This window comes from Lepidochelys olivacea, assembly GCF_965140295.1.
Source record: "Lepidochelys olivacea isolate rLepOli2 genome assembly, chromosome: 8".
NCBI lineage: Eukaryota > Metazoa > Chordata > Testudines > Cheloniidae > Lepidochelys > Lepidochelys olivacea.
The window spans coordinates 13,537,101-13,553,190 of record NC_140418.1 but is presented as its reverse complement, the minus strand read 5'-3'; the positions used below and the strand labels follow the sequence as shown (position 1 = coordinate 13,553,190).

Sequence of the window (16,090 nt, the reverse complement as noted above, 5' to 3'; positions counted from 1 at the left end):
AAGAGGGGGGGGAAATAAAAATTCTATTTTCAAATTTTAATTTAGTCTTGAAACTTCCTATTAACATAATTTTAAAAAACAATTAAAAGTGACGTCTTCCTGCGAAATAATTTTCATTTTTTTGATTGAAAAAATGTCAGCTAGCTCAACACAGAGTCTTTCCCTTGTGTAATATAAAAAGGGATTTAACTAGCATATACTATATAAACAAGGTAAACGGTTCTTTAGAATGTGCTAGCTAGTTGAGTGGAAATCGAAGGAGAAACTTGATCTTCTCTTTGACCAGCACTGTCTACATTAGAGGTTTAGAAGGGTTAGTTAAAACACACTAACATGCTCTTATAAGCAAAAATCCTTTTACCCTAGTCTAGAAATACACTTATACTCCTTATCTAGCACTAATTAAGACCAGATTAGGCTCAACTACTCTCCTATTCTAGACCCAAGACTGCTCCAAACACTATTGAAAAGCACCTAAACATTTCTACTGACCTTATTTTTCCTATGTGGTTAACCATAAGAACCAAACAAACAATCTGAACCTTCACACATCCCACCAGGTGAACTCAAACTTCACCTTTGTTATTCCAGACAGTTTACAAGGCTTCCTCTGCCTTGATTTTTTCTTGGCTCTGGATTTGTAGGTATAGAAACTGCAATTTCAGAAATCTCACAAGTAAGCTATTTTCCGTCTCTCTCTCACACACACACACACACACACACACACACACACACACACACACAACAGAGGTCTTGATATTTCAGCTCAATATTAGCTTTAAGTGCACCTCAGGGCCAAAGCAAAGCAAACCAAACAATGTTCTTCGTGGTTATACCACAAGACCAAGATTCAAGAGACCTGAGTTCCATTCACTTTGGCCTACATTTTCACAAATGTTCACAGATTCTATGTACTTTCTATTCCTTGACCTCAAAGTACCCAACAAGTATTGACTGATTTACTCCTCAAATCTTCTGTGATGCAGGAAGCATGCTTTCTGCTTCTCGGATAAGGAATCTGAGGCAGAGAGAGAGAGAAATCGTAGGATTTCCAAGTGTCCACTAATTTTTGGCACCTCACTCTATGGGTGTCTAACCTGTGACAAATGGGTCTTCAATTTTCAGAGATGCTGAACACTCCCACTGAAGTCAACAAGAGCAGAATCTGTCCCTCCAAGCTTTTACCAAAAAACACATCTTGTAAAGAACGCAGTGGGAGCTACTTAGTCAAAGATTTATATTTAAATGAAAATAGTTCTGTTTTTGTCACTCATATGGAGGAAATTAAATGTTTTCCTTTTTATAGTATAAAAATTTTATGCATGTAGGTGAATTTCACCCTTTTTAAAGAGAGCCAGCACAGGTCTAGGTACCACCTTCAGTTCCTTTTGGAATAATTTCTCCCTTTATTTTTGGCCCTCCGCATAGTGGTAAATTACACTCAGCCATAACAGTACAATACTCACTGGATTTTGAAACACTGGAAGGATAATACAAAAAGTGAAATCGGCCTCTATGTTGTTTAAAATAGCAAGCTAGGATCGTCATCTGAAAGAGCAAGCACAATGACCTTTAGACCTTCTAGGTAATTTGAGATCTCCAACAGAAGCAATCGAGACTCCTAGACATGGACCGAGACAAAAACTATTACGTCGGTTCCAGATGGACAATTCACTCTGCCTACTTGCGTCACTGACGTCTGGTGTGCACATATAACTATTTATGGTTGTGATGAAGACCAATGTGACATTTGTTGCCTTCTGAAATTTTAAGTGACTCAGATGCCATGCAAACAGTAAGGCAAATGATTGGTGCGCTGGCAAGCTGATGCCTGCCAAATGCCAGCAAAGAGAAAATCATGGCATCATTTAAGATGTATGACAGTTCTGTTTATGAGTATGAAACATTTTATTTAAGGCCACAGTTTAAATGGCAGCATAGCTATGAATGGCAGTTATATTCTTTATCTATCTAAATAAATAGGTATCCAGGAGACGAGGTGATACAAACATTGTAAAAGTCATCCACACAAGTTATCAAGGAAGTTGGACTCCTTAGATGATAGATTTTAAAGCTGCCACACTCTTTTATTTACAGTTAGTTATTATGTCTACACTCTGATCCCTCATTCACATTTAGTAGCACTCACTCCACAGGTAAACTCATGCATTTCAGTGGGATCACTAACTGAGTAAGGTACTCCTCAGTATGAGCAATCTAGCAGTATGGAGGGGGGGGGGAAATCACACCAGTCTACACAAGACTTTTCAATTCACTTAAATCATTACACATAACATAAATGGTGTGTAGAGCCTTATGAGTCCTCTGCACTGGGGTAAATTTCACCCAAGGGATTATTCATTATCCCAATAGCATGTCATTATTTGCACTCAGTGGCTTTCATTTGAGTAGCTCAACGTACTTTGCATTTTACAGATGTGGCAAAAGTAAGCCAAAAAAATTAAATGATTTCCCCAAGGTCACACAGCCGTTCAGTGGCATAGCCAAGAACAGAACCCAGTAGTCCTGTCAATAAGTCTTCTATGCTAATCACTAGACATTATGAGCAATCAGTGGCATATAAATATTTCCTTTGCCGATTAAACAAAAAGCCACAAGCAATACCTGTAATGGTACAAGAATATTTTCCATTTTCACATTGACAAAGGATGATAATATTGTCCAGGGCTATTTGCCAGTAATGTACCACAAAACATAATACAACATTTCCATTTGATATGCAGTGATGCGTGTTCTTTTGTTTGAGGAACTCTCATTAGCAGATGGAAGTTCTGCATGTAGAATATCCAGTAAAGGGATGCAAAGAGTCAACATGGCCAGGACACAGGAGTCTTAAATAACTCACTCAATAATTTTTTGCTGTCTGTCCCTTACCCTTGTTTTGATATATTTTGAACTAAACTCTCTACAAAATTAACTTGAGATCATTTCACCTGTGAAATAGCCCTTTTCTTATTCTAAGAAAATTAACTTTAAAACGTAATTTTAGTTAGTTACAGCTTAGGAATTTTGCCATTTATCATTCCACAGTTAGAATGTCTTCTAGTAGAATTACAGCAATTATATATAAATCAGAAACAATTTGTTTGATAATTAACAGACATTTCTTATGAACAAGCCACCACCATGTCAAAGCAACTGACTGTCACGGGTTCTAAATCCATGAACTGTGAGAAACTATAATGTTTCCATTTCTAGAACAGTAAAGTTGCTGATGTTATAGGACAGGAAATAAAACAGAAGTTAAACAGAAGCAAATACAGCCAAGAGAGAATAGGAACTTCCCGAATAGTTTCTGTTGTGATAAACAGTGGCATGAACAAGCTGTACTTTCTGAAAGGGTGAAATGCATTCACTCTGAAAGAAATTAAAAGAGAATGGCAAACTATTTCACAATTCCACTGACTGTCTGGAATAGAGTTGCATGTAATTTGTTTTCAAATTCCTATTGGTATTCTACTCCTCACTGTACAAACAGTATTGCTTGTTCAACAAGCCTTCTGTGCTGCTACTTTTTTATTTAATCTGCATTTATAAATGTTATACCCCTTGAAGCTATTTCAACTACAGCCTTTGTACATAAAAACATTTCAATGTTTTAATAATATTCACACTTCTTACAAATCTTTGAACAAATACATCAGGAGCTTAGATCTTTTCACCCTGAGCAAAATTAAGTAATTGGTGTAATAACTTTATGGTTTTAGAGTAAGATCAACTGAATGAATGTCTTTCGAGTATTTTAATATAAACTATAAAACTATTATACTAAATCATTTGATTAATGAATTTCACTCCTAGGAGTAACATTCTTTAAGAAAGTCAAAATTTCTAACAAGCACGTACTTCATGAAGAATGGCACAACAGTTTTTAAATCCAAAAAGCGTGCAAGATAGAATTAGTTATCTTTAAAAGAAAGCAAAAGCAATTTGAAACAAAAGACATGAGTGGATCTTAAAGCACATATACAAAATTAATTTAACATTACAAGCACCAATATCTTGCATAGTGCTCCAAAGCAGAAAAGAGATGGTATGATGGGCGGGGGGGGTATAGAGGTAGGACAGCTCAAAGCAGTAACAGATTTGTGTTGCTCTAAAGATCAAAGAAAGAGTGCCTGTGAGTGTGAGAGACAGAGTGCCAACCTTTGCAATGTCATCACCAGCTCGGTCAGAATTGATTTTTTGAAGCGATCCCCAGCAGTGAATAATAAGTGTACTTACAGTGTATCTTGAGAAACACATCATGTAAACCATCTGATTGCGAGAATGAATGTACACACACACACCAACATTCTTAAACATAAAAATGTCTTGGTGGCTGTTCCTTCATAAAACTACTTTTAATGGCTAATATTTGGTCCAGAATCTGTGACGTGACAATTAACATGCTTCAAGTATGCCATTAAATAACTGCTTCAAGAGTCTGCCAATTTAAAAAATAAAGTCACTCATTTTGAAAACATAAGGCAATTTGTTAGAAAATTCATGATAAATCGGAAGTCAAAAACATAATAAAATAAAAAGAGTTTCATCATTCTCATTGTACTTTTAAAAAAATGTTCATGTTATCCCCACAAGTTTGGTCTGGGCCTCATTATTTCAAAATAAGTTTAAAATCTGAGCTTACTAGATATTTACATACCTATTATGATGAACAAATTCACTTCGAGAACTCTGATAAGGACACAGTCTGAATATTTTTTACTTGAAATACTGATGCAGAATGCTATTCAGAGTTTATAAAGAGTCGCTGTTTAATCATTGCAAAGAAAGCCAACTTTTTAACTTCAGCAATGAAAACACAGATTCAGTTACTTGCACAGTTCCCAGAAGCCTAGTGCCTGTACGGTTAAGATTGCATTGCAATTATATAACAATGAATGAGAAGGCATGCCTTGTGATCAAGTAACCCACTATAAAGTTACTCGGTTGACTGTATGCAGTCTTAGTAATAGTAAGCAATGATGACCTATTATACCTTTAGAAATCCTTTCCATTTTCCCATATTACACCACAAGCCTCAGTTTGGGGGAATCTAGTGAAATGTGGGAAGGTTCTGAGTGAGGATCTTGGCAAGCCACTTGAAAACAACTGTGGATTAGCGTCCCCTTTTGTAAAATGAGAAAACCAGTTTCTAAGATTTTAGTTCCTCAGGTGAATGTCCATGTATAGTGGCAAAATATTAACTATTACTACTTATACGAAAACATTTTTAGACCCAAATCCTGCAACTGGTTTCATATGGGTACAGAGTTTCACCAACACAGAATGAGCTGGAGGATTGAGAACTTGGACTGTAAACTTTTTGGGGTAGGGACAAGGTCTTCATGCGTGTTTGCACAACACTTGGCAAATTGGGGACTTTGAGCACTACTGTAATAGACTAATAAAAGAAACTACAGGTGGGGAGAAGAAGTGAAGCCTTCTGTTTTATAGAACATATAGCTCAGAGTTAGTAATTCCATTGTCCCCCTCAGCAAGTATTTATCTTCACAATATGACCCTCGCCACTTTTCCCATACTACATTGAAAAAGCTGAAAGCAGCATTAGAAAGAATATGAAATGATAGCTGATTCACAGTACCTTTTGTTGCAACCTCCCTGCATCCGCATAAAGCCTTCTGATCCTGTCCGATTCCATCCACCCCCAAGTGACTGACAGGAAAACCTCAAGCAACACCAGAAGTGACCAAAAGCTTCTTGATTTCATTATTTCAAGTCTGTTGAGAACAAGATGACAGCTATCAAACCATTATGTGAAAAAAAAAAAAACACTACAGAAACAAAAGAAACACCCCCCCACCCCCATGCAGCTTACAGATTCAGTAGTTCAGCTAAAATTTCAGCTAATTTATGGCAGCTATACATTTAAAAATTACTTGTGGAACTATTTACACTCACATGGCACAAGTAATGGAATAATGAGTTCCTATGGGTACACTTGTCAAGTTATGTGCAACAACAATTTCCAAAGGAAAATGCTCCTTTATTTTAGTAATTTGATGTACGACTGAATGAAGGAGACCTAGCAAAGATAGCATGGCAGAAGAGTGTGGTAGAAAAGAGACCCCAAGGAAAGCTGAGGAAGCGATGGATGGATTGCATAAAAGAAGATGGTCAACAGGTGGTTCTTAGTCGCCCAACTTCGACAGACATGACCCAAACCTCAGTTGATGGGATAAAGAGAAGAAGATGGTTTATCCCTGCCCTTCACGTATTGCTCATCTTCACAGGCCTTGATCCTACAAGCTGCACCACATGGGAGGAGCTTTGTACTTATGCAGAACAGATTGAAGAACCGGGGTTCTTTAGGGCAGGAGTTGTCCCTGTGTGTACAGGAAGGGCCTATCCCATTACAGCCGCTACAGGAATACATAGTGTGATGTGACGCTCTATATCATAAGCGTATTTCTATAAAGAATATGAATACGGCATAACTAAGATATATTTTATGCAAGATGGCTCACGTAAGATATCATTGGAAAGGTTATGGTTTACTGAATCTGATTATTCAATTTGTATGCATATATCACTTCTGTATCTGCAGTTAGGAATATTGACTATATAACAATTACAACTGTGGTTACACCAGACAGTAAGCAATCAGCCTTAATGAGCCATTAGGAAAAAGACAATGGGTCTTTGAAGATATGAATCCCCCATCTTCCGGGAGTTCCTTCCTGTGGACATTGCAAATAAACTTGGTTTCATGGTTGCTTTGACACTGCAAGGTCAGGTGATGATGTCACCTGGTAAAAAGTACCACCTTGGACACTGCTAGTACTTTCCCACTAGAAACAAAGGCTTCCCACCTTATGTAAATTCTATTTAAGGCTGGGGAATAAGGCAAAGAGGTCTCTTTTCCATTGCCTTCCTGCCCAAGAAGAAAGGCTGTTGAAAGTACCTGAAGATCCAAAGGAACTGAACTGAGGCCTGAGTCCAGATGAAGACAGGAGTCTAGTCTGTAAAGAGAAATAACTGGAACTCTCAGCTACAGAAACTCTACAACTTGCCTAAAACAACATTTAGGGTGAGAAATTACATTTTGTAACTTGTTTCTTGTGTGTATTAAGCCTAGTTTGGTGTTTTGTTTTATTTGCTCAGTAATCTGCTTTGTTCTGTTTTCTATCCCTTATAATCATTTAACATTTACCTTTTATAGTTAATAAAACTTGGTTTTAGTTTATTCCAAAATCCAGTTTGTGCAATTCAGATCTTGGGGGGGAAGAGGGGACAAAAAGCTGTGCATCTCTCTCCACATTGAGGGAGAGGGTGAATTTTTATGAGCTTGCACTGTGCAGACGTTCTATACAGTGCAAGACAATATTATTTGGGGTTTACTCCCCTAAGGGGATGTGCACATGAGTGCTGGGTGAATCCTCTCACACAGAGCTGACTTTAATCTGTGTCTGCAGCTGGGTGTGGCCTTTTCTGTGCATATGTGCTATAGAAGACTTGAGGGCCTGGCACAGCCAGGACTGGGTGAGGAAACCCAAGCTGGTCGAGTGGGCAGAACCAGTGGGATCCCAGCTCATCTGAGTGGGATCCCAGCTCATCTGAACCAATTAGTTTGCAGAGGAAGACCCCAGCTCCTGTGTGGACCCCCAATGGTTTCACCGGGACTCTTGGTATAGGGAGTCAATCTACACAGATCTAGTTGCAGGATCTTAATGTATTTTACATGTACCTGCACTGAGTTGATAAATTAATAGAGAGTTTTACTTCTTAAAGAGTGCTTATGAGATTATTTCCCAAGCTATGGCCCAGATCACTTCGTCCTGTGGCAGTGTCCCAGGAAGGGGAGACAACGCTTCCAAGATTTCCTCACAGCAGATCCTCCAAAATCATTCCATGGTGGACCATGAAATGGCAGTAGTTCTGTTTTCACACTGCACCAGCTTCTCCGGGCATGTGCCTCTGAGTTGGCTTTGGAACCCTTCCCACCTTCCAGGCTTCCTCCTAACTCTTGAGCAGCATAATTTAGTTGGCAGTGCATTGCCAGGAACTCCCAAAAGATGCCTGCCCCATTAAAGGAGGAATTTCTAGGTATGGACAAGGGCTCCAGGCAAAAAGCTGAACAGTCCAGGGTGGCATTACCGTTTGCCTGGTCTTCAGCTTGGGCTTGATGCATGTTCCCCCAACTTCCTGAGGTTGGTTTTGTTCCAACCTTAAATTCAAATCAAAAGTCTCCTCAAAGCATGGTGAGATGACATTGCCAGTTATTTCTTGTTTCACATTAAAAAACAAAAACGCCACCTGCAATATTGTGTTTCAGGGGAAAGCTGGACTAGATTCCATAGAAAGATGCAAGCATACTGGTTAGGATAGGACTGAACACCGTACATTATCAAGTTACATGGCAGTCGCCAAATTAAGCTCAGGAGTAAATAGAAGTGACTGTATTGAAGTCAACAGAGTTACACCAGGGTAAATAGGACCCCTGAAAGATAGCAAGTGAGTGATACAAAAATGTTGTATAACAAGTGAAGGACTGTATCTGGTCCTGGTCTAACACTATGGATTTCAAAGCTTATGCCCCTTTACACCAGGGCAGAATTTGGTCCTAGATATTTTGTCTGCCCGAATGTGTACTGTCAATAAAACAAACACCAATTACACTCTGCACACTCATCAGCACTCTTAAGTCCTCGCTATTCCTCAGTACTATTCTAAACACCATCAACTGAAAGAGATCAGGGTGAAATCAGAATTTATTAGGCTTTCTAAATTCTAATTAGAAACTCTCAGATGTAATGCTATTAGAGCCGTAAATAAATGTGCAATAAACCAAAGCCACTATATCAATACGCTACAAATATATATTATATTATAAACCACTCTGGCACAGCAGTCCTATTCCTTACATTTTTATAGAGGCATTTTGTATCATTTGTTGATACAATCACAGCAAATAGAACAATATCATTTTGTAATTCTGGAGATTTCTGACTTATCTGCAGTTTAAAGTTCTGACTCCAGAGCTCAAACATCAAAGAACTAGCCATGCCCAGTTAGAATTAGTAACTAACCACATGGAAACAGGATGTTAAATTGTTCAAATTAGGTAAGAGAATAGCTGCATATAACATCAAAAACTACCAGCAGAATAACTGCCTTCCAATAACACCAATAGATTTTAATGTGATTTGAACAACTTGTATCTTTCTCAGTTCAATTTACAGATTACTTATTTTTATAGCAACACTGCCTGGCAATATTTTAATTAGTTTTACTCATAATACTGACATTTACATTAATACATAGTATAGATCTGTGCGTTCTCTGGGTTAGCTCATTCAGATGCCAGAAATACAAATGTGGGCCAAGTTCTATAATCCTTAATTGAGCAAAAATTCCCATTTTGTCATGAGTCCCAGATGCTAGGAATTTAATTAGAACCAAATTGTTGGAGAAGCTCAGCAGCATTGTCTTGTACGGAGTTGCTTCAGTGAAGGGTTGAGATAGTTAAATGAGAGGGGCTCTCCTCCTTGCAGAATCGGGCCCTTAATTCTCAAATACTGCATCTTAAATGGCTGTATAATGCTCAATTAAATTTAAAATAAATGATGATCAAAAGTTAATTGAATTCAGTAGGAAGACATCCTTTGATTGCAATGGGCTTTGGATCAGGCCCATCATTGGTGATGTGCCACCAGTTTTTTCTCCTAATTTGGGAGACAAATATGTAAAACATAAACCCACATGGGCAGCCCTTCTCCATGTAAGTCTCTCAGTCTGGACTTGCCTAGGCAAGCTGATCTGTATAAAAAGAGCAACTACTGGACAAAGTGCTTGGCTGAACACTAGAAATCTCTTGAGAGCTCAGAAAAAATCTGTCAAACACCTACCCTTCATAACCTGTGTGCAAGCAAGGAAAAAAAATGATTCCAATATATTAGATAATTTTAAATTATCTGAAGTCTCAGTAAATCTGATTTTGTTTTAAGAATGGATGAATTTTTAGGGGCCACATTCATGATTGATGCACTAGCTATTGTATAATTACAGCTGGGATAAGTTTAGCCCTAATAATTTAAGTTGGAGCTGCAATATGAAACCTATATAAACATATATAATTTACAATTCCTTCCCCCACACTGAGCTAGATTTTAAAATGTTTGCTCCTGGACAGCAGTGCTTTACCCCATGAGTATTTACAATGCATAAGGGTGGCAGAAATCTGCCACAACTAAAAGAAAAACCACTCTAGTTATAAAGAATCCCTTATTTGGATAGTGTCTGGCACAATGGAGCCCCTGAATCATGACAGGGTCCCAGATGTGCTGCTATAATGCAAATAAGAGCTTAAGAATGACCTTTCTTAATGCAGCTGTTTTCAGGTTTTTAAGCTGTGTCTCATTCTAAAGGTATAAAAAGACAAGAACTATTGTAAGATACTAATCTTTCTGCCAAACCTACATTAGAAAGAAAAAGCTATTTTAGCTTCCTAAAATTATGACGGTTGTTATAAGAGAAAATGTTAGGGCCAAATCATTAGGTGTCATAACTTGGATCCATTTACACCAGCTGAGAATCTGGCCCTTAGCTCCTCCAGTACAAGATTCAAGTTTGCTTTATTATATAATTAGCGAGCATTTCTGTGACCTGTAAAATCATTTTGATACCCATCATTTTTGTAAAATGCTACTAAAGCTAAGAAAGTTGTCATGAAAAATCATTCTAAGGTAACCTTTCAGCAAACCATAATGACGTTAAATTACATTTCCAATTAATTATTTACACTATCTCTGATTAATACTTCAATTTTGATGAATGAGGTGCCTAAATGCTACCAAGTGCAATATTAAAATTGTGTCACACATCCTATTTAAGACATGGAGCATTTGTACAAATTTTAAACAACAGCGGAATACTTTGTTGAGAGCTGTTTTGATCGCTGTCTAAAGCTCATTCTTGCAAGGTACTACATGCTACTGGAAAGATTCTGAAAACCTCAAGTCCTGCTGACATCAACTGGAGTGAAGGACATTCAAGAGTCCCTCAGTACCTTGCAGGACTGGACCTTCTGTTTGCATCTTCAACTGTTGCATCACCTCTGATGTGATCTTTCCACAAGGTTTAGTCCCTTGGTTTGTTTTGTGGTTATCTACAATATCACTTCATTACCCCCACAGGACTGACTAGTTAAATGTCAATAATACTAGAAAGCTGTTTGCACAATCCATAAATAAGACTTTTAAAAGGGTGAAGTGGGAGAGGAGTCAGATATTTTATATATTTATATATTTCAGCACTCTTCAATGTCAGTTGCAGGGTAAGTGGTGGTAAATCATGAATGCAATGATCACAGGTTCAAGGTCATCCTCAGCTGAAGAAGTGATGTGCAATTCTACTATTATTTTGGGTGGGAAAGTAGCCCCTTTTCTGAACACACAATCCCTCTTCTCTTTGTATGCTGCATTACACAGATGTTGACCTTGGTTAAGGGCAACAGCAATAGACTATGGCCCAAGGTTTAAGAAAGTTCCTGAGAGTCAACTTCTAGCAGTATTGATTCTCATTGACTAGCTGTGTTGGTTCAACACATCTTTTTAGTTGGGTGACCACATTTGATCCAGTAAATTATTTTTTAATTTTTTAAAATATCTAAACTTTTAACCAAAAGCCCTCTCACTCTGGTTGGTTTCTCTACCACAGCGGTTCTCAAATTTTTGTACTGGTGACCCCTTTCACATAGCAGCCTCTGAGTGCAACCCCCCTTATAAATTAAAACACACTTATAATATATTTAACACAATTATAAATGCTAGAGGCAAAGCAGGGTGGAGGATGACAGCTTGAGACCCACCCTGTAATAACCTGGTGACCCCCTGACAGGTTCTGACCCCCAGCTCTACCATTTATCAATTTAACTATCTATAAAAATTCACTCACTGTCACACAGAGAGCTTGACAGAACTAAATCTGAGTATGTTCAACTTTAACCACACACACACACTAGCAGGTAGGTACTGTCTTCTTCACCCTAGTTCCCCCTCCCCCCCTTTTTTCCCCTATTACCCCCCATTTACATTTTCAAACTGTATGCTTTTCAGGGCAGAGACGGGGGTCTTACTCTATGTTTGGAAAACACCTACCACATTTTGGATGTTACCATGATCTAAATAACCCAGATCTATAGGAAAAAACAAGTTTGTAAATACACACACAGGCAAATTACACACACACACACACACACAACCATCCATTCCCAGTACTAATGACATTTATGTAAGGGGAAAACTTGATTTGAATGCATGTCTCCGCGTTCATCTTCCTAGCTTCTCTGAAGATGATCATTAACGTCCCCTTTAGTCTGGCAGGAAGCAGTGTCTCTTTCGAGCTATGGGGCAATTTCCCATCTACACGACGCTGTGATGACGGTTGTCTACCCTTAAATGTGCGGTGTGATACAACTCCCTTTGCAGTTAGGAGCGGAATCCCGTGTAGCAAACGCGGAGTTGCGGGGAGCGGCGGGGAGAGACTGGGTTGTCACAAATTCTTCACCTGGCACGGGTGGATTTTGGTGGATTTTCCAAGTTGTCGTGGGGTTTTTGTAAATTGTTAGATTATTTATTTAAAGAACCATTTTGTTACAACGGTAAAAGGCAGAACAGCCACCGAGGCGACACCTAGGGGCCAAAGACCGGGAACAGACGCAGCTGCAGCTTCAAGGGGCAATGTCAGGACCACAGCCCGGGGACAGCTCCTGTTCTCCAGCGAAGCCCAAAGGGCGGCTGTGTTCTCTTCAGCCCCCCGGTCCCGCACACCACCCGATCTAGGAGGTGCCGGGAGAGATCTATGGTTCAGCTATTTCGCACATGATTTTTTGCCGGGAATGGAAGAAGCTCACTCCCCCATTTTCCGTTTCCAAATATATACACGCAGTCTTCCTGGATTCTCGCTCAGCAAATAAGAGGTTGGTTTTTTTTTAAAAAAAGAACCCGAGCCCTGTGAAGTTTCTCATATTTCTTTTGCGCTGCAGCCTGAATGAGAACGACCCAGGAGCCCCTGCCCCCAGGCCCCCCCGCATGCCAAGTTACATTTGGAGACAGGATCCTAAAGAATACTGTGAACTAAATCATCAGACAAACGCTAAAGGGTTATCCCCGCCCTCCCCCAAGCCTGATCTCATCTAATAACCAAGGAGAGAATGGGCAGCTTTAAAGCTGCATTTTTAAGCGAGCGTTGTGGCCTTTTAATAATAGGAGAAATATTTTCAAACTAATTAAACTCCCCCCCCCCCCCCCCACACACACACACGTGTAAATACACTTTCAGAAGCCCCGGGGAAGAATTCTCTCAGACGTCAACCTTCTCCACAGTTCGGTGCTGTGGAAATTCAGCCTGCCTCTGGCTTCCCATTTCCCCCTTATTAAGCTAACTCCTTGCCTAAAGTACTGCTGATTATCTCAAAAGCAAAACAGCGTCTGAAACCAAATCCACTGCCAACAAGGGGGGGAGGGGGGAAAGGGAGGTTGGTGCGGACGGGAAGGGGAGCACAAACAACAGAAAGGAGAAAAAAAATCCCACCCTCCCATAATTTCAGGAGTCCATTGACAAGTAACTCAAGAAAGAGCGGGTTAGAGGGCACGGAGTTAGCCGTGTGTGCGGACGTGGGCAGGAGGCTGGGTTGTGATGGGGCGCGGGGGAGGGGGGGGGACCTGGACGTGCGTGACCAAGGTTCCCTAGCTCCGTTACCAGCCCCCAGAAGGAAGAGGCCAGGCTGCCAGGCGAGCTCCCGGGGCTGGGAACTCGACCGGCGCGCTCCTGGAGAACGCACGGCCACCCGCGGAAATGCGGCTGGCTTGAAGGGTGTCTCCGGACCGCCGCTTGCTAGAACTACTGCGTAGAGATGCGTTCCGTGGGGAAACCGACCCAGGCAGCTCGATTAGCCTGCGGCGAGAGGATCCCACGATCCCTTTTGCAGCGCTCCACAAAGGGCAAGGCAACCGGGCCGCCGCCTGGTCCGTCCCCTGCTCCCGGGGGCCCTGTCAAAAACTCTCGCTGCTACACCCCGGGTTTCCATCAGGGCCATCTGAGAAGATGAAGAGGGTGAGCCCAGCGCTAGCCAGGGAGCGAGTGAGGAAAGCGAGAAGGGGAAAGAGCAATTCCACAGCAGGAGCGGTTCTCTAGGATATGGTTAGAACCAGCTCTTTTTTTGGGGGGGGGGGGGCTGGCGGGTTTTGGCGGCCCCCTTGCATCGGAGGCTCAAGCCCTGGTTCCTGCTCCACGCAGCTTTGCTGCCTCTGCAGTGACTTGTAACACATTCAAACTTGTAAACACGAGCAGGAGCAAGGGCAGACCCATAGGAAGATGCAGGAGAAGCAGCTTTTGCAAAAATGAACGGTCAGATGCTGTACCGGCTGCTCATCCCTGTCTCCCCGTCCCAGCTTCTGGTGCTCATTCCCCTAAGCCCTGAGAGCGTACGATGCCCACCGGGAAATGCTCCCCGGGAAACCGGAGAGAGATGGCAAGCCTGGGATCGCATCCCACCCCCTCCAGAGACTGCCCTGGGCTGCGGGGTCCCGGGTCCAGTGCACGGGGGTTAAAGTATTGCACCTCCAAAGCTGCTCCTCCTTCCCCCTACTGCCTCCCCCCAACCACATCCCCTGCGCTGCATTCCGGGGCAGAAATTGCTCCGTGCAACCCAGGCTACCATCCGCCAAGTTAATGTTGCAAACTCTGTCAGTCATCGTTAGGGACTCTGAATTACCACCACCACAGAGCTCAGCAAGCCCTCTGCGAGCCTACCTGTGGCCGGACACTGGGAGGAACAGGAGATCGCTTTAAAACCCCACAACACTGACACATTAACCTTACTGGGGGCGGGGGTATACTGCCCATGCATAACCCTCCCTTACCCCCACACCCCCACGGAATCAGAGGCTTCTAGCATGTTACTTACCGGTAGGATTCCCGTGGCAGAGACTGAGCACAGTTTAAAGCCTGTGGCAGCTGGAAGAAGAAGAAGAAGAAAAGGATGTCAGAGTTTTGGTGTGTTTGTTTTTTTTTTTAAAAAAAAATCTCCTTATGGGGAGAAAGGATACAGAAGTCTGCAGGAGCGTTTGTGGGGGAGAGGGAAGGAAATCATGAAAGGCTGGAGCCTGAAGGAGGAAAAACCAAGGGAGATTAAACAAAAGACCGGAAAAAAATATTTATATATATAAAAAAAAAATCACAACACAAGCTTGGCGCTGGTGTCGGTCGCAATCCAGGAGCTAGGAGGTGTAAATGCTGAATCCTGCCCTATTTCTGCTGCTTGGACCAGAGCTGCCTGACGTCACCCAGTCATTTGCATATTCCACCCAATAGCGGACACCTGTGTGGGCTCAGCAGCGGGGCTGGGAGCCGGGGCGGAGGGAGTCCCGCAGGCAGCCAGGCGGGCGCTCCCTCTCCAGGAGAGCCAGGTAGGACGGGGGAAGGGAGAGGGGTCAGAGCCAGACAGGATCCATCAGCAGGACTTCCTGAGCAGAATGCTGAGTGACCATCCGTTTTTGTGCAGGGCTGGGTAAAGACCGAGCCAGCCCCACATCCAGTGTGACTAGAGGGCAGGACTAGGAACCAGGTGCTTCTTACTAGCTCCAGTTCACTTTGTGACCTTGACCCAGGTGCTGCGCCCCGTTGTGCCTCAGTTTCCCTACCTGTACAATGGGGATGATACCACCCTCCTCGGGGTATAGCCAGGCTTAATTCATTATTGTTTCTAACCCACATTGGCCGACAGAAAGTGCTTTTAATAACCTTCTCCTCTTCAGTAGCATTTGTCACTTTGCCTTTCAGTTCCACCTCCTATCAACTGGAAAGTCATAGTATTCAGACTAGTGTATTGACAGCAGGCACGATTTTCCATTGCCCTGCATCTTGTGGCCATTTACATCAGGGCCAAATGCTTGTAAAAGAGCTACTGAAATCAGAATACAGCATGTCACACCCACTTTGCTCTGGTGTAAATGACTGCACCAGGTGCAGAGTAACTGTGAATCAGGCCGATTGAGACCACAAGAGGAGACTTTATTTTTAGCTTTCATATCTGAAGAGATCACTCAAGACAATAGCTCCAGGG

At 41.7% G+C, this 16,090-nt stretch overlaps 1 protein-coding gene across 1 annotated transcript in view; it reads right to left on the bottom strand.

Moving 5' to 3' along the window:
- Positions 1-15,306, bottom strand: part of FSTL4 (follistatin like 4) — a 490,942-nt gene extending 475,636 nt beyond the window's left edge. The window contains exons 1-3 of the mRNA XM_084635901.1: positions 15,212-15,306; positions 14,933-14,982; positions 5,609-5,744 (exon numbers count right to left, since the gene is read on the bottom strand). Coding sequence (XP_084492027.1) covers positions 5,609-5,734 — 126 coding nt within the window. The 5' untranslated portion in view covers positions 5,735-5,744; positions 14,933-14,982; positions 15,212-15,306. The remainder of the gene's footprint in view (positions 1-5,608; positions 5,745-14,932; positions 14,983-15,211) is intronic.
- Positions 15,307-16,090: the final 784 nt, after the last annotated feature.